This window comes from Rhinolophus sinicus, chromosome 1, assembly GCF_057876585.1.
Source record: "Rhinolophus sinicus isolate RSI-liver-muscle chromosome 1, RSI-T2T, whole genome shotgun sequence".
NCBI lineage: Eukaryota > Metazoa > Chordata > Mammalia > Chiroptera > Rhinolophidae > Rhinolophus > Rhinolophus sinicus.
The window spans coordinates 21,004,478-21,029,853 of NC_142501.1; the positions used below are offsets into that span (position 1 = coordinate 21,004,478).

At 37.6% G+C, this 25,376-nt stretch overlaps 1 protein-coding gene across 17 annotated transcripts in view; it reads left to right on the top strand.

Moving 5' to 3' along the window:
• ANKS1B (ankyrin repeat and sterile alpha motif domain containing 1B) overlaps positions 1 to 25,376 on the top strand; it is an 895,010-nt gene that overhangs the window by 351,823 nt on the left and 517,811 nt on the right. For all 17 annotated transcript variants that reach the window (XR_012494067.2, XM_074326201.2, XM_074326199.2 and 14 more), the window contains one exon: positions 952 to 1,132. Coding sequence is in view for 16 of the 17 variants with exons in the window: in XM_074326201.2 (XP_074182302.2) it covers positions 952 to 1,132 (181 nt within the window). In the remaining variant the exon portion in view is untranslated. The remainder of the gene's footprint in view (positions 1 to 951; positions 1,133 to 25,376) is intronic.

The following is a 25,376-nucleotide window of genomic DNA, read 5'->3' on the forward strand; positions in this document are numbered from 1 at the left end:
TGTATTGTTAAGAGATTGCAGTTAACCTCTTGTTTATTAATGTGAGATTGTTGCTATTTAAGTAATATGAATGAGAATAAAAAGTAAAAATAGTCGGATTGATTCTTGAGAAATGTAAACAATTCTGAGAGCCAAAAAGATGGCAGTTTTTTTGAAGGACTATGTTAGAAGCTCTGCTAGGCAGGGAAATGAGTGAACATAATTAAAACTATGGAAGAAAACTGTTATATGGAACAATTCTTTACTGACAAAGGGGTAGCGATTATAGCTGCCATCACTTTATTATTTAACTTTTATGTTTAAACTTAGTTTTCTTGCTGTTTGGGGATTAATTAAAATCCTTAAAAAAGAAAATCAAAATTTATTACAAATACCAAGCAGATTCTTAAATCCTGGAAAATGTTTTATATAACTTCACTTAATTCTGATGATAAAATTTCAGCATATGGTACTTGAGGACAATATCTAATGTCACCAATTCCTTGGACTATATAAAGAATAAAAAAAAAAAAAAATCCAGAACTGCCTTAATAATGCTTCAGTTTTGTGAGGGCGCTTTTATTATTAGATTCTATATCCTCAGGGTCTGGCAAATGCCAGATGCCTAATGTTAGTTGAATGAAAGGTGACTTAAAATTGCAACTTTCCAAATTGACCATTAAGAGAAATTCTGTGCAATATACTTTTACAGTCTTCAGGGGAAACCTAACAAAAAGTCTAAATTATTTTATCAACTATGCCTTAATATTTTTTCATTAAACAATTCTTTTTTCATTATTCAGTTCATCAAGGAATTATTTAGTGTCTCTCTGTAAAGCACAATTATATTTTAAGTATGAAAACCAGGTAGTGTAACTGAAAAAAATCATCACTTAGATGAAATTGATGGGGAGATTGGGTGGCAGATGAACATGATTGCGTTAACACTGTCGTCACCTTCATTTATTTTAGCCTAAACAACGAACATCTATTGTGTCTTCTCTGGATTTTCATCGAATGAATCACAACCAAGAATATTTTGAAATCAACACATGTACAGGGTGTACGAGCTTTACTTCCAGCCCTCCTGTGAGTCCACACACCTCTTCTGTGGGAATCACGGACGTCAAGACTGAAGGAACCGGCCGAACAGGTAAAGCAATTCACTTTAATGCAGCGCTGTTTTTGAACTTTTAAAGTTCTAACTCATAAAACCTTTATGAGTTAGAGGAATTAAGAGGAATCCTTTGTACAAATTGCATTGTGTGTTCCTCGTTCACCTACATGTGTGGCGTGTAGGGTGTTATGATTTTTGTCAGTGTGGATGTAACATTCTTTTTGAGTATATTAATAGCCGTTTAGGTGTTAGATAATGACGTTGATGATTTAATGCTATTATGGTAGTAAAATACCAGAGACTTAGAAATGCTCTTCTTCCACTGCTATTTATCCCTCTCCACCCAGTGGTATCAACTAACTCATCAATATGTGACTTTATTGATAGCTGCTCTGAGGAGAAAGAACCTGTTTCAAGGTTATCTGGTAAGATTGAGCTGGGCAGTGTGGTCTAGGTGGGCTGTCAATCTACTGAAACCAAGGTGAACTTAGAGGACTGTGGAGAAATAAGGCTGGGGCTAAGGGGACGATTAGGGAAAGTGACCACACCCACTAGTAAACCATACCTGGTTCCACCCAATCACATTTGCAACGCTTCCCTTCTTTGGGGTCAAGGAGTTAATAACTGGTACAAAGGACAAAGGACAGAAATATGAGAATGGGACCTAAAGAATATCTTCTCTTTGTATCTAATTTAAAGTAAATGAACTATTCAACTACTTTTCTCCAAAGAGGTATAATTTAAAAACCCACTAAATATGATTAATATGAGTTTTAGAATCATAAAGTATTGTCTGTATGGTATTGCATTTAATCTTTGTTCAAAATGAGTGTGCATATGACTATATGAGTGTATACGCATGTACCTATTTAAGTCCTTTACTCTGACTCTACTTTTAAGAGCACCAATACAAACTTCAAATAATTATTAGACAAATAATTATTTTCCCCTTAGGGGAAAAAATAAACAAAACTAAGATTTTTAGAATAATGATTAATGGAAGTGGTAAGATTGATATTCTGTGGAAGGTATAATCCAGTCTTTCCATGGCAACTTGGTGATATTTATAAAATGTAAATCAAAGTATGCCATTATCATGTATAAAATGCTCAATGGCGTCTCACTGAATTTAGACTAAAATCTAACTCCTTATCATGGCCATGAAATTCAGTATAAACTTCTGACTATCTCTTTAAGCTAACCTCTAGCAAACTCATCCTGGCCCACATGAACCTTCTTAGCTAGGCGTTCTGTCCTTGGGAATTTATACTTTGGGTCCTGCCACCTAGAATCTCTGTCTTCAAATTTTTATGTGACTAAGTGTCATTTGGATTTTTGCTCAAATGCATTTCTTCATAGAGGCCTTCCCAGATCACCCTATCTTAAGTAGAGCTCTCACTATGATGATAATTATAATAACAAAGTTGTGAAAGAACAGTAACAATAAACATAATAAACAAATGCTTAAATATTTTAATATTTAATGTTTTAATATTTAACTTATAAAATTTTAAGTATTTAATATATTGAATTTAACATCTTTAATATTAATAAACAATGAGTATTTAAGCAAATACTTCACACTGTGCATCATATACTGTTTTAGGTGTTGTATTCATATTAACTCATTTAAACCTCAAAACTGTTACATGAATCAGGTATTGTTATTTGTAGATAAGGAAGCACAGAAAGAGGATAAATAACTAAATAACCATCCATAGTACTAGAGCTGGGTTTCAGAGTTGGTGGTAGAGTTCATGTTCTTAACCATTTTTCAACATTGCTTTAGTTTCCTTTGTCAAATCATCATTTTTTTTCCAGAGCTTATTTACTATGTAAAATTACATTGTTCACTTGTTTATTTATTTATTGTCTCTAGCTTTTGAATAGAACCAACATCTAACCTTTAACGATTGAAATAGTTTCAAATAGCATGTTACTATGGTTTCCTAATATAATATGTCACCTCCGTGTTATACATCCAAAATTTTAGGGTAGACTGATATTTAGTAATAATGTGGAAGGACAATGCTGATTTGTTTTACATTAAAAAAGTAAAACTTTTAGTTGTACAAGTAAAACTTTTAAGGTAGGTATTTATCTACTTGAAAAAGTAGCATTTCATTATCTTAACACATTGATGTTTTGTTATTTGCATGTAAGAACCTCCATATGCAGGCACTACCACCTAGTATGTATTGAAATAGAATGAGTTCCAGAGTCAGTTCTGTTATTAATTGCCTAGATATTTTCCATCAAATCACTTCACTTCACTGATTTCCAGTTTTCTCCTCTGAAAAAGGGAAATAATAGCGACTCTTTGGGTAGTTGTAGTAATAAATGACCTTATTTATGTGAATGCATTTTGTAAACTATGAAAACTAATATCCTTCCTTAACATTATCACAATTATTGTTTAATATAATTACTTTTCTTTAATATTATTTGAAATCTTCAGTCCTTTAGATAGAAAGAGCCTAATATAGGTCTGTACTTAGGCTAAAGTAGCTGACCTTTTCTTGAATTGAAAGTATAAGCTAAATGAACAGATAAATCTACAGTTCATTTTAAAAATGATTGCATGTACAAAAAATTAATCTTGACAAAATGTCATTTAATAGAACAAAGACTAATGACACACTTTAAATAAGTGACCCAAAGAATTTATTATAACAGAGGGCCATTTCAAAAGTAGCCTGGATTGTAATTAAAGCTCCCTATTTGGAAGACACTGTATTATGTAATTCAAGCATCAATTTATGAATAATCAAAAAAGGTGGTTAAAGGGGAAGACCTTTGGGGTTGAACAGACTTGGGAATGTTATGAACAGGTTTGCATTTAACCAGAAAGATCACTCTAGTATTAATATATAGTAGACAGAATGGAGATGAGGTCAAATTGGCGATGGGGAGAAACAGTGCCATTACCAATGGAAACATGTAAACAGATTTGAGAGATACAAGGAAAGAGTAATTAACAGGTTATGACAACTGATTGGATATGTGACAGTGAGGGAGAAGAGTTCAAAGAGGGCTCTCAAGTTTCTGGTTTAATCAGATGAGTCAAATCAGAATGTTGAGAACAAAGATGGCAGTTTACAAAAGTGAAAAGACAGCCAAAGCTGTTTAGGATAAAGAGACCGTGAATGGACAAGGGAGGTATGTTGTGATTGCCTGGCAGCATTAACAGTCCATAAACTTAAAATTAGATTAGCCAGTGTAGTTCTGTGTTTTTCTCCAACCCAGTTCAGATGGGGGGCCTGAATTTTACATAGGTTGTGGTTTTGCCAATTGGGTATATTGAAGTAATAAAAGGGCAAGGAAATATGAATGCAAGAGAATGAGAATAATGTTTTACCATATAATTTAAGAAGGGGAAGTAGGTGGAAGAGGATAACACGGGAGCAAGTAATAGTGAAAAACCAATAGTATCATGAGGTTGGAGTTTCCATTGCGGTCAAAGGATTGCTTGAGTCGAGGTACTAAAGAAGTGGGCTAGAATGATAGGTGGTAGATTCAGAGAGGTAATTACCGGGTCTTAAGACCATGGGAGCAGCTGAGTTAGCCTCTCCCCACACAAATCAGCCTTAAATACTGTAGTTAAATAAGTACACTATTTAGAAGAAATAGTTGTTTTAAAGAACTATATTTCTACATTGATCTCCATTCATAATATTTAAATTAATCTTTCCATTTACTTAACAAATTATGATGTAGATGAACTTCACCTGAGGTTACCTCTTCTATACTTTGTCCACTCTTCCCTGAGGTGCCAAGGACCCCATGAGAGTGACGTTCCATTCAGGATCACTCCCTCATGGGGCTGTCTCTGATCTTGACCATCATATGAAACTTTTGAGTGACCTGAGAAGCTATTTGATAAAGTATTTCAGTCTATTTGGTACCCCTAATGGTTTCCAAGGTGTTCTTTTTTGTCAGATAACTTTTTTTTTTTTTTTTAAGTAGAGGTGATGAGAGATGGTGGAATTCTGGATCTATTTTAAAGGTAGAGGCAACATATTATTTGGATGGACTAGATGAAAGGGTATAAGAAAGTGAAAGAGACCAAAGGTGTAACTCAAGGATTTGGGGTCCTTTTGACCTTTGGTGGGATGGACTTGATAATGAGATGAAGAAGCTCAGTTTTAGACGTTTTAATTGAAACACAATTGGATATCCAAGTAGATAAGCTGATAGGTAGCTGAGACAGTGAATTTTGTGTGTGTGTGTGTGTGTGTGGGAGGGGAGGTCAGAAGGAAAGGACAGAGTGGGAGGAAGCTATGTGATAATTTTATGTTTATCAAAAGTAACGTCTATCAGTTGTAAAAGACTGAGAAACAGTGCCTTACCCCACAATGAGTGACCTATGAGTCTGAGCTCCTCAATGAAAATGTCCTGGTCAGGTGTGTTATAAACTACTGAAGGAAAAGAAACTGAGAATCACCAATAATAGAAGATGCTTCCTCTTTATGGAAAGTTGTTTCCAGAAAGCTCTATGTAGATGAAGAATTTTGTGGGCTAGCACATTTAGGTACCTGCTAACCAAGTTAACTGCCCTAGATAAATATCTCCAGTTTAGTTAGTAGTTTCAAACCATCACTTCCTGCTGGAGAAAACTGATGGAAGGGAGGGAATCTAGGAAAAGAGTCGTGGAAAAGTACTTCTTTCCAAATGGGAGAAGTAACAAAAACAAAACTTTTAAGTGCTTAATAGCAGAGAATGCTTTTCTGCAAGGGAGGAGAAACATTAGCGGAGAGCTAAAATTAGAACAGAGAAGGTAGCATGGACCTCGCACACTGCTCAGGGATTTGCAGAAAGGCAAACGAAGGCCTTCCTTTTAATTAGTTCACACAGACTGGAAATAGGCCTCCTGAAGCTGAGACAGAGTTATTCCAGCAGCCCCTGGGCACAGGTAACTGAGGGGAGCTTTGACCTCCAGCGGGCAGGAAGGCCCAAGCCAGGCTGTGGACATGATCTTCAAGCTCCAATCTGAGACGCAGAGTGAACTGATGTGGAGGAAGCTAAGGGTTAGTGCAAATGATATATAATTATATCTTTGAGGTTTATTTTCATTAAAAAAAAATGCATTAAACAAATTATCTGAATGATTGATTGTTAAATTCAATACTTTAAGTTGACCAGGATTTTAGGTAGCCAAAAGGAAAGCATTTTTATATCAAAGGTCATATATAAGTCTTAGTAAAAGTATATTCTTATCACTTCTTGATAAATCATGAAATGGCTCTTCTATACTTTCCTTTTCCTCTTCCCTGTCTGGTGTCACCTGACTTTTCTCCAACACTTTTCTGTGCACATTGCATCACACAGAAGGCAAGATAGAGGTTAGTGGATGCTTGACAAACAAAATATCCGCTGCTTTTCAATACTTAAAAATATCAAAATGTCTTACACAGTTAGGTGTCTGTCAGAACAATGTGGTTTAGTTAGTACAAAGAATCGGTTGGAAACTTAGTGTTCTGAGTGAAATTAGTTGAAATAAGACTATTGGTTTATTTGGGCAGCATACAATAAATAGGAGTATAGTTACTCAGTGTGTGACATTTGAGAACGTGCAGTGCTGTGAGAGTAGTGTGAGTGATCTCAGGCAGGGGTCTGTGAAGCTTCCCGGGAAGGGACTTTATTTGTCCAAATATGGCCACACTGAGGCCACAGAGGGAGTAAAAGATCAATTGCGCAGGACCGGGTAAGCTATGTTCAGAATTTTGGTATTTATCCTAAGACCAAAAGAGTCCTAAGAGCAGTGAGAATTCACTGGCAGATTTGTAAGCAGAGAGAAATTATATAATTTCATTTTACTGTCTGATGGCTTCTATTTTTTCTGTGAACTAAAGGCAAAGCCTTCCCTGGAGAGTGACCAGGGAGGGCAAAGATCAGACAATTAAGGAGAGGGGGGAAAGTTTGAATTAGCTTTTAGTTAAACTCCTAACAAATGGTTAGTATGTGGGGCCTGAGGTTAGCAGGGCAGAAGGGATAGTTGGAGGTAGATATCCCCCCTAGTACACCTGTGGCCTGTGGGTGATGTATTTAGGCCGAGATCATTCTGACCAGAGCCAGGTCTTTTTGGCCGACTCATTTCAGCTCATCTCTCACTGGTAAACTGGACCCTCTCAATCTGCCACATCTGCCATCTATCCACCCTAGCCTCTGCTGCAGTAACCTGTCTCCTTGCCAAGCCCGCCTCATGGCCGCCTACTTGGCTTTCAGCCCAGATACCTTTGAGGCCCCCTTCTGGAGGCCACAGGAACCTCTGGGTCTCATTCACAAGGAAAATACGCAGATCTCAGAAAAATTAATCCTCAAGACCTCACTAGTCCATACTATGCAGAGCTACCAAGTTTACTCAGAAATGGCCATGGCCAGAAACTAGATAGGATTTGGAGCCCGGGTTTCTCTTTCCTTATATTCTCCCATTACCTATTTATTACATGATAGCCTCTCCAGGCCAAAGTCTAGAAAGAAAAGTTCAGGACACAGGCCAAACTATTTCCCTATCTTCCCTATTAAAATTTCTCAAAGGCTTGTATGTCCTTCCTCTTCTGGGCATGAAGGCCTCAAGTATAGACCTTGGGGAAGAGAGGTTTCCAATGGAACTCAATATAAGAATGGAAATATATCAATATAGTCTTTGAAAAATACCATCCATTATAAACTAAGAGCAATAAAGGAACAAGACAAAGAAAGAAAGAAAAACTCATAGACACAGACAACAGTTTAGTGGTTACCAAAAGGTAAGGGGGGAAGGGGAATGGTAGAAGAGGGTAAAGAGGGTCAAATATATGGGGATGGAAGGAGAACGGACCCTCGGTGGTGAGCACACAATGTGATATATAGATGACATATTACAGAATTCTACACCTGAAACCTATGTAACTGTACTAACCATTGTCACCCCAATAAATTTAATTAAAAAAAAAAACCACGAAAAATACCATCCCTATTACACTGAGCCAGTGCCACTAAATGAAAAATACATGAACATAACACATGCTTCATTAATGTAACTTCATAAAGGCTTAATACCTGTGACCATTATTATTACTTGTACTGCTGTGGTTACAATAGATCTAGGCAGACAGCAGAGCCTAGACTCTCAGAATTCAGTCCAAATGCAGAGCAGCCGGATACTACGAGCCCAGCCAGGGAACCAGAATCTTCATTCCACAGAGTCGCTTAGAACAGGCAGGTGAACCTACTGATGAGCAGAGTTGGAATTTCCATTTGCTCTTTGCTCCAGTCTTATTTGTCCTGGGGTGGGAGGGTGGCAGAACCTGGAATCTGTGTCACTCACTGCTGGGGAGAGCCAGACTTCCACAAGTACTAATCCATCCAAAATTATAGCAGAGGCAAGAGAGGAACTGTTTCAGAGAGTTTTTGTGTCGAAATTTTTTTTCATTTAATCTTTTATTAACTCAATTTTCTCTTGCTTTTACCTTCTGTTAATTTGTGTGAAAATATAACTGCTTTGAATTTTCTTTGCGATTTAAATTCAGTGCTGCATATATCTTCTCTGTAATTATCTTGTCTACTTTAGTTTGCTCCATAGTTTTTCTTTCCTGATTTTCTCTACCAGACTGCTTACGTCTCTTGAAATATCACTAAATGTAAAATGGTAGAAGAAAACCTAACTTTATATATATATATATATATATATATATATATATATATATATATATAATATATTTAAAAATATATATGTATATATACTACATATATACATATATACACACATATATATACTATATATATATATATATATATATACACACATATATATGGTATCTATATACATTTTTTTTTTTAATGGAGGGAAAAAGGCTTGGTATTTACAGGTCTATGCTATGGAGCAATCCCCTCTCTACCCTTAGTTGAAAACAGTTTCCAAAGTGCTAGACCTTTCTCTCTGTTCACATCTTCTATCTCTACAGTCTTCTTTTGTGAGAACATTTCCCCCTTTTTCTCTACATCTGTCTCTGTTGGACTGGCGCCCTGTGTGGTGTGTCCCTGGGCCCAACCCTTTAAATGCAGGCTTCTGTCATGCACCATGGCATAGTGAGCCAGCCCATGACAGAACTCGTTCCAGATTATCTCCCCAGTTAACTTCCTACCTACTTGATAAATCAGTTGTTCTCTGCTTACCTGGCTCTAAGCTGTAGTGATTCTGATGTAGGTAATGTTTGATCCACTAGCAGTTTCCGAGTGTGGGCCGGAATCGTGTCTCGTGAAACCGAAGAATGGAAACACGGACCAGGGAGAGGCAAAGAGTTTTAAAAAGAGGACAGTATATTAGAGGCAGGAGAAGAGGTTGCAACTCCTAAGTGGGAGGGGGTCCTGAATGGGGGTGCCCATGACTGAGGCAAAAGCTCTTACTTTTATACCTTCCCTTGCCTGCTTGGGGAAGGGGAGCTGTTTGGAGAAGGGAACTATTTGAAGAAGGGAACTGGCACCTTCTAATGAAATTCGTCTACGAGGTTTGTTCTGCTTGCCCATCCTAAAGGAATCAGCAAAGTAACCCACTCTTTATCAGATCAGCTCCATTTGTCAGGCCAAAATGAATTTTATGATTAACGTCAAGGCCTTGTTACATTATGTCCTGGAGCGAAGGAGTGATTTCAAAACCTGAAGTTTTAGGATATGACTGTCTTTTCTTTATTCCACCAAGGACCTCCCTGTCTACTTAGGGACATGCTAACTATCCTGTATCAATTTCAGTTCTTCTAGTTGACTCTCGGCATCTGTGATAAGCAGAATTCTACAATGGCCTCATGATTCACTGCCCCCTGTACCCATACCTTTGTGTGGTGCTCCTGTGCCACCCCAAGGTGTGTGTGGGACCTGTAACTTGCTACCAGCCAATGGCAAAGTGAAGGGGTATTATTCCCATAGTTAAAATACATTTTATGGCAAAGGTGAAGGAATTCTGAAGATATCATTGAGGTCTGTAATCATGTTGAGAGACAGGCTGGCTTTGGAGAAGTAAACCACCAGAAGCACCAGAGCTGCACCCCGAGGCTCACTTGAGGTCTCAGTCCTGGCTAATCCTGGATTGCAACACGGTGAGACCCCTCATTGAGGACCCAGTTAAGACATGCCCAGACTCCCGACTCATGTAAACTGTGAGATAATAGATGTATGTTGTTGTAAGCCACTAAGTTTATTGTGATTTGTTATGCAGAGATAGAAAATGAAAACAATGTGTCACATTCCCTTGATTGAGCGAAAGAAGACTTTCTTCACCTGCTTTGGCCTGGAGAAACCTCTCTGATCACTCTAGTCCCCCGGCTGTCACTGGGATTATAGACGTGCTTGAGAGTGAAGAATTTGAAAACTGCCTCCTTCACCCCTCCTCCCCAAGCCCAGCTCAGTTAAGGCTCTCACACATAGCCATCGTACCATTTTTTCCATTTTAATAGGTACTAAGTTGTGAAGCTAAAGCTCTAATAGTAAAATCCTAAGACATAATCCGGAGGGTAGGAAACTATATCGGGGATCACACAGACTTGAAATCCCTAAATGATTGAAGCTTCCCAACAAGGCCTCCCTCCTCCAGGACTTGGCTTTTTCTCATGCAATTAATTTTTTCAAGCCGATATCTGACCATGCCACTGCAGTGTTTAACAACTTCTACGAGTATGTCATGTCTGTATCTGTGGGAATGTCCAAATGCCTTAGCATGCCCAACAAAACCCTTAATTATCTGACTATAACTTCTAATTTACTTCTACCCAAATACACCGTGTACTCCTAACGACACTGTTCTTGGAGTTCTTGGTTCTTGATTTAGAGTATCCTTCTGTCTGCTTGGTCTGCCTTTCCATGTAATTTACCTGGTAAGCTTCAGTTCTTGTATGGAATGTGGCTAAGGGCAATCTCCTTTGTGAAGTCTTCTCTAACTCCAACAATTCTTTCATCCATGTTCCCCCCTCAACACTCTTCACATACCTTTACTATTATTTTATGTCTAAAAGTATTTGTTTATGTGTCTGTAAGCTCCTTGAATACAGAGACCATTTCTCAGTTAAGACGTATCCCCAGCACTTAGCACAGTGATTGACTTACAATGGATGCTCAGTAAATGGTAAACGAGTGAATAACTGAATAAATATTTGTTTTGTTGGAATTCTTTCCCTTACTGAGTGTCTATTTCTATCTATACAATAAGGCCGTACCAGCCTTTCTCTTAACTACATTGCTTTTTTCTGAGCCATGGAGCCCATCTTTCATTGGTTGTTTCATAAAATGCCTCAGAGAGAAATGTCATTTTTAATATAAATTTTTGTTACCTAGTTGATCTGATTTCACAGATGAAAAGATAGCAGTTATTTACAGTGGGAGGCTATTCAGTTTGTTTAGATAATTATAAAGTAGTTGCCCTAGCATTGCCAAAATCATTCATATCACTCTAAAAAGCAATATATCTGCAATGTGCACTAATTACTAATTTCCTTCCCCTGTTTATTTTAGTGGACCAATATCTAAGTCTTAATTTAAAAAATAACAGGAAAAACTCTGGTGATCTCTGTTTTTTCACAAGGTCAAAGCAAGGTATATTATAACTTTTTTTTTCTTTCCTAGAACTGACTTCTTTACCACTGCTTTTGCTAATTTCTGCATTTGCCAACTGTTTGGTTGAGAATATTGTATTAGAACCTGGGTCCTTGAAAATGGGAACTTTTAACATATTAGCAATAATCGAAATCCAATGTATAGAAGGAATCCCCCTAACCAAATTCTAACCTCTGGCAAGCAGTTCACAGGACCTAGAGGGAGCTCTCACTTCCATGTGTATGAGTTTTCCACAGTATTGTTCTCCTTCCCTAGAAAAACTGATGGAGTATAGTAGGAAGACAAAAATGCTGCAAAGTCAACTTTTATTTCAGAGCGAAAGATGTAATTTTTGTATGATCCCTTTTTTTAGATCTGAAACAAGTCTATTATGTATGTGTGTTCTTTCTATTGGCACAGATATCTGTGTTCTTTTTATTAACTCAGATAATCAGGAGTTGACTATGTAAAGATAATGATAGATTTCAAGTTTCCTTCTGGAAAGCACTTAGCACATATGAAAGGAAGGATTATTACCTAAACAGATCTTTCAGTTCTTAATAATTAGCATTTTGACAAGCTGTTGTCTTAAATGAAGGATTTAGATCATATATTACATAATTTCAAAGTATTTTTATATATTTTTTCTTGATTTGAGTATCAAGTAAATAGGATTCATTTTCATTTAAATATAAAGGAAACCTTCAGCTCTGTTTTAGTCTTCTAGTCCACTGACGTGCTGTAGGCCAGTATGCTGCAACTCGATGTTATTTCTCCTATTAATTATAATCCTCTGGAAGAGTGTAACACTACAGGAAATATTATGTCAAGTTCTCCAGGCTAAGTAGTTTGCTATTTACTAACAATATATTTGTTCCCTGAAGTTGCCATATAGAAAATGAAAACTATGAAATCTGAAACTATTTTCTAAGACTTGTGTATAAATGTTAGTCAAATAACTTTTTAAATGACCAGACTTTCATTAATTAACTTGGGGGAAAAAATGTATGTCACATACAAATGTTGGAACCAAAACATCTGTAATTTTTAACTTCCTTTTCTTTATTCATATAAATGAAGTAATTTCTATCTTATTGTTGCTGCTAGATAGAAAAAATGTCCCCACACTGAGATTCTCAGCAAAGAGGGCTGGTCATGTGTTCAACTTTGGTCTTTCTTGCCTATAACATGAAACAAGCTAATGGCTTTGGCTCATATAAAGGAAGGAAGGAAGGAAGGAAGGAAGGAAGGAAGGAAGGAAAAACTAGACTATCAAATTCAAAATAAACCTGAATTCAAAATATATCTCCATACCTCATATTTGATATGTTCCCTTTCAAGCAATTATTAGCTATTCTTTAAAATTCATCTTTAATATATTTATTTAAAATCAGAGGTTTGTTATTAGATAAGAGCTGGTGTTATATATTCATTGTACTATCTTAGCAATTTCAAGCATATGAGCCATTGTGGTAGAACCCTTAGTTACTGGTTGGCTATAAAATAAACTATATATAAGCACTAAATAAAAATTAGTTTTATTATCAAATTTATTAATAACACGAGATAGAGAAAGTTCATTCATTCATTTAACAAATACTCATTTAGTACTTACAAAATGCTAACATCCAGGCGAGAAACTAAGCATACAAGAATGGAAAGCAATGGTCCCTTCTCCAACAAACTTTGTGGTGAGCAAATAATTAAAGCCCAATGGTATTACATTAGAACAATATGAACTTAGAGATAGGAGCATATAAATTTTCCTAGGAGAGTCAGAGATGGTTTCACAGAATAAGCAATGCTTGTCCCATGACTCGAACAATGTATCGAATGGATATTGAAGCAATAACGGGGAGGAAGGAAAGGAATAGAGAAAGAGGTAGAGAAAGCAGAACCTTTGGAACCAGAGAAATTTGTGCGTAAGTCCCTGTTTTGCCATTTACTGTGATATTTAGGTGAATGATAACCTTTTAGAGACTCTTTTTATTTCTTTTGAGATAATGTAGAAGGCTGCACCTAGCGTAGAACTTTGCACATGGTAGGCAGTCAATAAATATCGTCCCGTCTCACCTACTTTGAGCCCCACAACAATAGGACTGAGTTTGTCACCATTTTCAAGGTGAGGAAAGTAGGTTCACGGTGGTTAAGGAAACTTGCTTAAAGTCACACGACTAGTCAGTTAGTGCTAGAACTAGGACTAGACCTCTGTCTTCTGACAAACTTACCCACACTGTGCTGCAACAAGGATTCCAGGCTTTCCCCATGCATTTAATTATTCACTCAGCCAATAAACGTTTCTTGAGCACCTACTAAGTGTCAGACACTTACTGTAGAGATGATACAGTGGCAAACAAATAAAGTCTGCTCTCATTGAGCTGAGAGTCCTAGTGAAGGCAGACTTTATATCAGCAATTTCAACATGTCCCAATGAGTGTTATGCAAAGGCATAGGTGCTCTGAGGGCATGTGTGACAAGAAGACTTACTCTAATCAAGGACGTCTGGGACATCCTGTGACGGGAAGTAATGTCACTGTCAAGACTTAAAGAGTGAGCAGGCGTTATCTGGACAGGCAGGAGAGAAGATTTTTCCAAACAGCAGTAGATTTGGCAAAGATGTAAGTGAAAACATGATATGTTCAAGGAACTGAAACTGATCCAGGACAGCAGGACCAGGGCACATGAGTGAAGGAATGGCAAGAGGAGATTCTGCAGAGATTGGCAGAGACGAGGTTGTAGAGGGCAGCACAAGCCATCTTAAAGAGCCTGGATTTTATTCTAAGGGCAAAGGGTGTTGCAGTTTTCTACAAGGTGTAAAAAGCCTGGGGTGGGGGTGTGTGGGGTGGGGAAGGATTGGGTCTGAAATCTGACTCATTCTTTGCTTGAGGGGATGGTTACCTTTTTTCAAATTTCTCAAAGGCTCTAACAGGCTTGCTGTGGCCCTAGAGAGAAACCACCCGAGGTTCTAAACAGCAGAATAACTGATTTGCATTTTGCCAAATTCACTGTTGCTGTGCTGTAGCTTCTTGTAGAGGGGATGAGAGACAGTATAAGTGAGACTTGGCATAAGTGAGTCAGTGGCGGCCTAGATCAGGGCTGTAGCTCTGGGGAAGAAGAGAAGTAAGATATTTAAGGTATAGAATTTACGGGACTTATGATGCTAGAGGGGAAGGGGCTAGGAGGACAGGGATGCTTGAGCAGAAAACCATAGGAGCCTCGGGTACAATATCTAAGACTTTAATGTTGACAAAAAGCTACTGGAGTTATTCCATGATGGGAAGGTCAAAGCTGAAATAGAGTATACAATAAAAGCATTTGAAAGTCTTTGGGGCCAGCAGACATGACATTACATTTAAAGTAATGGTTCCCTGTCCCTCCTCTCTCTTCCCCTTCCCTCCCCTCCCATTCCATCCCTTCCCTGTCTCTCTCTCTTCCTCTTTTTTCCTTGCTGGAAAAGGTGCATCCCTTTGATAGTTTCATTTTACTTCTTAGGCCATTGTATATTTCCACTTGGCCAAATTTGTTCCACAGGGGCATTAGTTGTTACCTTTCTTAAGTTTTAATTTAAAAGGGGGAAAAACTGTAATTATGAAGAAGATTGGGCATGTGGGCACCTGATTCATTTCCCTGGATGGCACCATGACTCACCCTCATTAAAGCCGTTTTACTTTGAGATGACTGATGCCTTATCAGTTTTGAATTTTCTATGCCCTGTATGTGACAATAAGATATTGTTTCATGGGTCATTCAGTATTCTTCATCTCTACTATGAGTCAGCTGTTTTGCATTTCAAAACATTATCCTGCCTACAATTTAGCCTCCTTATAAATTATGCAGGAAACTTCTACCAACAGATTCTCATTTACTGACTTTTCAGATTTGTATCTGTAAAACATGTTGTTGTTTTGCTATAATTTAGTCAGCAGTTTTATGGCCAACAATAGGTATTGTGTTATTTGTTTTATCATCATTGTCTAAACATCAGAGGTGCCTCATTAGATATAAACACAATCATCTGAAAGGAAATTCAAATACTGATGATTAAGTCATAGGAAAAGCCCTCCCTTAATCTTTTGTCTAACTCTAGTGACAGTAGGTTTCCTCCCTTTCACGGTCAGCCTCCTGGAAAGAGTTGTCTATACTTCCTGGACTCACTTTCTCATCTGTTGGTCACTCCTCCAAAACCATTCCACTATTGCACTGAAATCTTAGATCCCCAGGATTGTCTCTTCCTAAATATAGTGGATGATGCCTTTATCTAACTTGACCAATCTGCTTCACTGAACCAGTGAAACCTGTGGCTCCATGACACCACACTCTCCCAGTCTTCGTTCTACTTCTTCAGTCTCCCTCTTGGTATCCCTTTGTGAGTATCGCTAGCTCTGCTCCCTCCTACCAGGTTACTATTCAGAGTTCTAGACTATTCCTCTTCTCTCACTCCACAGACTGCCCCCTGGCTGACTTCAGCCACTTATATGGCTTGATTGCTCAATCATATGCTGATGTTCCTGAAAGTTTTATCTCCAAACCAAACTGGAGTTTGAAACCTCTAAATTCATCTTTCTCCTGGACCTCTCCCCACTTCGATGACCCACAGGTCCTTCAAAGTCAATGTCTGTGTTAGTTTTTCAGGGCTGCCACAAACTCGGTGGCTTGAAACAATAGTTTATTTTCTCACAGTTCTGGATGCTAGACATTTGAAGCCAAGGTATGAGCAGGGCAGTTCTACCTCTGAAGGTGCTCAGGAAAACCCCTTCCTTGCCTCTTTAGCTTCCAGGTGTTCCTTGGCTTGTGGCAGCATAACTCCAGTCTCTCTTTCCATCTTCTCATAGCCTTCTCTGTCTCTACGTCCTTTCCTCCTATAAACCAACCAGTCATTGGATTTGGGGCCCACCCTAAGTGCCTTTGTTTATTTGTTTTGTTTTTATTGTATTATAAGCTTAATGATCATAGATCTAGATGCCTTTCTACTGGAATCTCAGGCACCTAGTACAGTGTCAGTAAATGAATTATTGCCTAATAAATATTTATTAAAGAGAAGGATGAAGGATAGAAGTAAAGCAATTAGTCAACAAGAACTAATCTGAAAAAAATGATAAGGAAGCCAAAGTAAGTTTAAGTACAAATTTTAAAAGTGTGGGCAAAGGTAATTTTTTTCTAGTTAATAATAACAAAATACATTAAGAATCAGTCAAATCTTATTTTAAGCTCATTCAAAATCTTCTCTATTGTAGCAACAATCCATTGTTCCATAGATGCTAGGAAATACAATTATGTGCCCCACTGCTCATTTCTTAACTGGCTCTTTTACCCCTCCTTTATTAATGAAAAAAAGTTCCCACTTTTGTTGATATTACATGATATGACATTGTTTCCCAAATACATGTATTTCTCAAACACATCTCTAAAAAGGACAAGATTAAGCAATTACTAGCATTCTAATTACCGAGAGAGAGAGAGAGAGAGAGAGAGAGAGAGAGAGAGAGAGAGAGAGAAGAAATGAAAGGGAAAAAAATGTATACCCTAACAAAATGTATCCAGATGTCACTCTGAAAGAATGAATGCACCGATTGTAATTTATATCTGCTTTTGTGAAACATGTAGGCCTCTCTACATACATAGCTGGTGAAAGCTCTGAATATTTAGGTAACCAAGAGCTTAGAAGGGATAAGACATGCAGTGCTGTGTCTGCTTTGCCAATGATAATAATTTTTCTCCCACGAGAAGGTCTGCGGTAGGCCCCCGTGCTTGTATTCATTGGAAATGTTCTAGGTTTAACTCAATCAGACTAGTTCATTCAGGTGTTGATGAGAAGAGAAGTGGAAATGCCTCACTTTCTCACAGCGTTCATCATGCAGGCTAATAAGGATTCCTCTAGATCAGGGGTGTCCAAACTGTGGCCCACGGGCCAACTGCAGCCCGCAATCCATTTTTAATTGGCCCGCAGCAAATTCCAAAAATATATTTAGTTTACTTAAATAAACCAGGTGAGGCAGTACGTACTTTACCTCGAGTGAGTGGCCCCGCTGTTTGTGTATTTTACCGTATATGGCCCTTGGTGAAAAACGTTGAAAAAAGTTTGGACACCCCTGCTCTAGATGGTTAATTGCATTGTTTACAAGAAGGCAAGTCCTCCAAAAAAGTTAGAAGTATTAGTATTTTTCTCTACTTGGCTTTAGTGCTCCTTGGTGGTATTAAATCCGTACTTTCAGAACACATAATTATAGAATTCACTAATTAAACAGAAAAAGTCAACCAAATTAGATTTAGTTAGGAACATGTTTTGGCATAACCCAGTGGGTCTGCGTAGATTTATTGTCACTAGCACTCACAGCTCAGTATTTATTATTCTTCATCTATTTTTAGTTCATTTTGACAAATTCAAAGCAGAAGATTCTAGCTTTCCCTGTAGTGTGTAGAGGCCTCTAGGTACTTATGTAACCACTTCTAAAGCCTTATGAAGAACTTTTCTTCACTCAACAAGATTCATTTTTTAATTCCAAATAATTTTAAAGTAGTTAAAACAGTTTCCTTCATTTCAGCAATAAAAGTTGTCATTTTCAATTAGATGTTTGTGATGACATCTTTGTTGTTATTAAGCAATGGTCTAGTACATGTTTTGTATTATTAGCTCATTTAATCTTGATGACAATAGCACCTATGTAGGTACTACTCTCACCTGTGGTTTATGGACGGGAACGAAAGCACAGAGCCTTTCACTGACTTGCCCATATTCATATGGCTAGAAGAGAGTGGGAACGGGACTATTTTCTGTACATTCTATCTTGGAGTCTGTGCTCTTAACCACCATGTTATCCTGTCTCAATCATCTTACATCATATTTGTAAAATACTTTAGAAAGTACACCATTTTCACCTATTATAATTGTTATTAGTTCACGTAAACTGGATCCCTTATTTCAGAAATCTTAAGTGTAAATGGATCTAGAGAAGCAGACGTTTACTTTTTCCAATGGCCCCAAATGCTGGCAGTATCTCTGTGTATTTAGGGGGTATGTGATAGAACGACTCTTTTCCTCTATTCAGCCAGTATTTATGGAGCACTTCTTTTGCTCCAGTCACTGTTAGGCACTGAGATACAGACATAAAAGTCTCAGCCCTTACCTAAAAGGAATTCAAAGTCCAAGAAGTTTTGCTTCATGGAGAGAGAGATAAAATAGTGTCTTTAGCTTAGTTGTCTTTTTGTTGTTTGTTTGTTTTTTACAGATGAGTTCATGTTCATAGCTTACTCCTGTCACTCATTCACCAAGTGTTTGTTGAACACTTAGGGCATGCCTGCCACTGTGCTAAGGGCTGGGTACAGCAGTGAGCCAGTCTCTCACTTGTTGCTGACAGGGAAGGGAAGACATGTTTGGTAGTTTCATGAAAAGGACAAGGTAATGTGCCAGCTGTCGGATGAAATGCCATTGCTTCTATCCATCTCCCTCTACTGCATATACCATCTGATGGCCATGTGCAAAATTTTTCCTTAGCGATATCCCTATGGATTGTCACCAGGTAGACCGTAGAACTAAACCAGGTAATTATGTGTCAGACAATATGTAGGGGTCATTCTTATGTATTAACTCACTCAACTCGTATGCTGATTCTCTCATAGTTATTATCACCAGTTAACAGATGGGAAAACAAAAGGATTAAGTAAATTTCCATGGTTTATGGTAATGAATGATAATTAAAAACGAATTCAAACCAATTTTGACCTCAAATTTAGACTTCCTGGTGGAAGCTAGCTAATTTTTTTTTTTCCAAATCTTACGTACAGGCTAAAATAAAGCTGAGTAATGAAGGTCCAGAATCTATAAGTGTTAAAAAAAATGGAATTAAATGTGAAGTCTCTTTTTAAGTTAGAAGAGATGTTACTATTGCTATGCAACTAGTCACCCCAAAACTTAATAGGTTAAAACAATAGGAATAATTATCTCATGACTCAGGAATTCAGGACAGGTCTTCACTGGTTGATATTGTCTCAGGGTTCTTATGCAGTTGTAGTCAGATGGTAGCTTGAGCTAGAACAGTGTGGGGCTGGAGAAGATGGAGACTGGCCATGTATCTCCTCCATGAGAGCTCCATGCACAAGCTTGTTCACGTTTCCTCAAGGCATGTTTGTCTCAGAGCAGCTGGGCTACTTTCATGGTGACACAGGGCTCCATTGCCAGCGTTCCAGATCAGATGCAAGATGGAAGTAGCATTGCCTTGCTGACCTACCCTCAGAAGTCATACAGCATCACTTCTGCTACACTTTATTAGTTATAAATTAGTCACTAATCCACCTACATTCAGTAGGAGAAATATTAGACTTTACTTCATGCTGGGGGAGTGGCAAGATTCTAGACGAACATGTGGGGTTAGGAGATACAGTTGTGGCTCTCTCTATAAAATATAGTCTTCCTCTAGCCCAACAATTTACATTCTTACCACAGGCAAAATGTATTCACCTCTCCCCAAGATTCTTCAAAAGCTTCATCCCATTTAGCACTAGTCTCAGGCTGGAGGTTCATCATTTAATTAGTCCAGGTGCAGTTGAGTCTCCTAAGGCAAATGCCTGAAGCAAAGGACCTGTGAACTGAAGAGACAGGTGATCTGCCATTCACATATTTATCATCTAATCAGACAAACTTAGATTACCTACAATAAAAACTTCCATTAAAGGGAGATGGAAAAGTCGTCAGTCCATAGAAATTCTGAATTCCAATGAGGCACATATTGCCAGTTCTGTGAGTAGGGCTCAGTTCTACTCTCTGAGAGTTGTTCTCCATGGCTCTTGGCTCTGCCCTCTGGCGCCTTATCCCCTCTGAATCATCCTTTTTTTGTATAATAAGCAACCTATGTATAAAACTAAGGAATCTTTTCAGTTTGATTCTTGCCCACACTAGTTCTAGCATCCAAAGACTTCCTTTCATTTTATACTATTTCCATTCCTTTTATTTTTAAACTGGCATTGTTTTCACCAATATAACTTATAAAAACTTTGTGGGTTTTCTATAAATCTTATTGGCTGTCATTCTACTAGACAAAAGTTACGATCACAAATCTTTTCAAAATAATCCCTTCTCTACTTTGGGTTCCCTGTGAGTCTGCTGAAGAACAGTATTCTTAAGATACTTAAAATCCCCATATTGTTTAACAGAGAGGACCTATGAGGCATGCCTTTAAGACACGCAAGGGCCTTTTGTATGTCTTACATATTCTATGAGGTACAGCCTTAGATCTTTCCGAAGTCTTGCCAAATGATCTTGCAGTCCCACCTAGATTTAATCTTTGGCTTGGGGCTCTTTTTTAGTTAGATAATTGTCTGACATCTGGAGAGGCTGGGAATGGCCTGAGTATTCAGGTGGACAAATGGAAGTTACACTGCCTTTTTAAGACCTAGCTAGGGAAATTGTGTACTATCATTACAAGCAAGTCACAGATTTGTCCAAACTTAAGGGGACAGGAAATAAGCTCTACTTCCTAATAGGAAATTTGCAAGATTCTAGAAGAACACATGGAATAGGAAGTATTGTTGTAACTATCTTTGGAAAATGCAGTCTACCTCAAAGCATCACTATAATATGATGAAGCATTTTAAAACAAACTGACTGGTATTTAAAACATGCAAATTACTTAAAAGTAGTTACCCTGGGAAGATATATGCTTTTCCCTAAAAGTTTACTTTTGCGTAAGTCATTTTTTGGAACTCAGTTTTTGGAGTTCCTTTAGAAAAATTAGAAAAGATTCATTATGGCTGAATGCTATGCACTACTATCAAAATTTGTTCATGAAAAATAAATATTTTTATGATAGTTTAATTTTCTTTGCCCTGGGTTTAAGTTTCCAGACAATGGAAATTTCACTGATGATGTCTTTGGGTCCCAGGGAATATAGTCCACAGTGTTTTCCTCAAGTGTTTCTTCAGATACTGTCACCCTGCAAAAGCCAGAGTATAATACAAAGCTTATTTTGTTTAAGAATAATATCCTAAAGAAAAATGACCAAGTGCTTTAAATCGTCAACTCTTCATCTCATTCAAAAGTTAAATAAAGATGTGTGTGGATGGTGTTATGTTAGGTGAAGGATGACTTAGATTAAATGAACACGTAAACTTCTCTCATCAAAACAGTCATGTTCATGATTTAATCATCCAACCCAGAGCTGGAGTGGAATTCAGGAGTGTGTTTCCTGGACAAACTCTGCAATTAATTAGTGTGACTTCTTCAAAGCCTTTGCAACTTCAGTTTAATTTGCTGAAATGAGGGGAGATGGGGCTGTCATCAAGAATTATTTATTGCATATCTTCTACTTACCAGGCACCCTTGTGCAATTTAGTGGTAAAGCAATTTTAATCATGGCACGGTTCGTTGCAGGAGAGTAGCACATAACTTGGACCATGCAATGTACTTTCATACAGAATATTTCTAAAATTATTCAGTGTGATCTGGACTATTAGGTGACTTACTTCTGAGGGGGCCTGTTACACTTAGGGGGCCTGTTACACTTTGTACACTTGGCAGGTACAAAGCAGTAATCAGGATTCCTCTTTGTAGCAGAATCTCCTGACAAAATATTTTGAGCTTTTTCTATCTCTCCATTTCCACAACCCCCTAAATGAAAGCACTATCTGAACATCCCTGGACAAAGTGAATTTGGAATTAAAACAACTATAAAAATGCCCCTTCAGAACAACCACTTATTTATGTTTAAGAGCTGTACTCACACCTGAAAGTGCACCAGAATCCAGAGGAAAAGCACATAAAATTCCCAGATGGTTGAATTTTATGCTAAGGGATTTCAATCAGCATTTTAAAATGTCATTCTACCCATGTGATTTTTTTTTTCACAGCCTCAAACTTTGGCATGAAATTGTTTTTTCATATGCGTTAAGATCTGATGAATGTCTGAGGTCATAATTGAGTCAAGAAAGAAACGGTTTTCTATTAAGCAAAACACGAAAGTTCAGAAGTTTATTTTTGTACAGCAAATGGTTTGACAATCCATGTATTCATCTGTCATTTCTCTCATTTTGTGGTTGAGAGCATTTGAAATGCACACGTACGAAATTCCTTCATTTAAATTTCATCTTTGGTTATACTTCTTATGTTACTGCCACGTGACAATATTCAACATTCTAGTTCTTCATTTTCTTGGTATCTTTACCACTAACATCTAAGGATTTAGAGGAAAAAGGAGGAAGTCAAAGTATTCTTCTTAGGTCCTAGAAATTTAGATGTATAACTCTTACTTAGTTTTCTCTGTCCTACCTGTACTTTTCCTCAGCAGTCATATATGGAAAGCAATTATTCCAGTCACTTCTCCTTCAAGTTCAAAGAGTTAACTACAAAGTTCATCTCTGTCTCACTTAGGAGTTATCATATTTAAAGTTTAGTTTATTTCACTTATACTAGAGTTTTAGTTTATTGTACCTTTGTAAAATAAAATAACACAATTGGAAATGTGATTAGTCATTGTTTTGCAGATTTGAGTCAGGGAATTTGCATTTAGTATTTAGGAAACTATGATACTATTACTATTAATAACAATGATTACTTTTATTGCATTCTTACTATGGGTGAGTCACCAAGCTAAGTACATCATCTTATCTCATGTCTCCAAGGATCCTAGGAGGTAGGCCATATTAAAAAAATCAACATTTCACAGGGAAAGCAAATGAGTAATTTCCCAAGTCAGCAGTAAGAAAGTGGCAAACCTGAGGGTTGAGCTCAGATATGTCAGGCTCTGAAACCAATGCCCTTAACCTCAGTGAGATGTACCAGTGTTTCTCAACTGGAAATGGTTTTGCCCTCTCCCCACTGGGGACATTTGACAACTGAGAGGCTTGCTACTGGCATCTAGTGGGTACAGATCAAGGATGAGGACAAATATCCTACAATGCACAGGACAGTCACACACAGCAAAGAATTATCCAGCTCCAAATGTCAATAGCACCAAGGTTGGGAAGCCCTGGTATACTCAGACGACCTGAAACTTTGACTTTGTTTACCATGTAGCCTTCAAGAGAAAGTCTATTCAAGTTTATAGACTCCAGCTGAACTTGACCTCATTGACTCTGGAAAAGAGTGTGTTCTATAGTTAAGTAACCAAATTTATTCTTTGACAACAGAAAATACACGTTAAAATTTTTACAACATTTGAGTTGCAATTTAATCAAGGTCAAGAAGCCAAGTCAAGTTGGTATTAAATTTACATTCAAAACTCATAAGCAACAACATTGAGCATATCAGAAAGGCAAAGGTGTGTGAATTTATATCTTTTAAAGTGAAAAATTAAGAAACTATTGCTGTAATTTTTTTCAGCTGGAAAAATCACTATTTTTTCCATTGATTTATATATTCTCCAGAATCTTCTATACTTATGTAAATCACATTATTGAGTTCTAGATCGTCCAAAAAATGGTCTCAATCAGTAAAATCTTTAGACTTAAAACAACCTAGTTTAGAGCAGAGATTCTGAAACAGAACTGGCCACATTGTATAAATCCAAACACCTCACAAAGCAGACTGTAGTGCAGCTGACACTTTTGTAGTGCAGCTGGCTTTATCTAAGGAAGCAGTGCATTGATTTACTTTCTGGCTTAGTATTCTTATCTCAAAGTGGACCAGAGTTCCAATCCATTTCTGGACTGAGTCCTTCTCTACTTTTTTGCAGAAAGTCTCCATTCTTTAATCCAGTCCATGCTTTATCAAAGTCAGGGATTTCTTTCTTCCCTCTCCAGATCACTAAAGAGACCCAACTCCTTGGTCTGGATGTATCAATTAGGGTTGTAGCATTACAAGCAACAGACATCAGCAAGATCAAAAAACAAGGCTTCAAAACGAACAGTAACTGGAGCAACTAGGGATAGCCAGGGAGGAGAGACTGATGAAAAAGTCTCTTCAAAATGCCATTATTGAGATAAATCCATTTGAAAAATCTTCAATCTTTGTGTCACTCAATTCATGTTCCATAGAGTATCTGATTTTCCTTGGTTGGGCCAAATCTGTACTCTAAGCCAGGGGAGGACAGGGCACAGTGATTGAGATTCTCATTCATCTCATAGGGAAGGGGACATTGCTCAGAGAAAAATTGCGATGCTGCTAGATGAAGGAGACTTCTAGTCAAGCAGAAATAGTAGCTTTAACTACAGTACATTACTTTTTTCCTCTGCCAATTATCTTGAAACCCTGAGAAACATATTTTTGCATCTTCTAATTTTCATACTATATCTCTTGATGCCTCCACCAGTTCTTTACTATCACATGCACATAATGGCCTATTCCTGCCCTCTCCTTATATTACCCCATAGTTCCCCCTTTTCCCTGCTACCTCCTGCTCTGTGGAAATCCAAGGATAGGAATTGGGTATCTATAAAACTGTACAAGGACGGGGAAATTTAATAATTGTCTCCCTGGATATTTGAGAAGGTGTTTTTCACATCATATTTCATGGTACTTCAGGATTCCATGCTGTATTTATAAGGATTATATTTGGTTTTAGTGCAGACTCTCGCTGTTATATCCATGACTGATTCCAGTGTCACCCAGAAATTAGGGAATAAAAGCAGGAAAAAAGAGTGTAACCCACCATAATACAGAAGGCACACATCACAAGGGAATGCAGACATTAAAATAGTCTGATGAGACATGATTCTTAATTTCATCTGAAACCCTGGCCATGGTACCAGAGTAGAAATGTAAAAAGCTGAGAAAACCTGACACACTGTA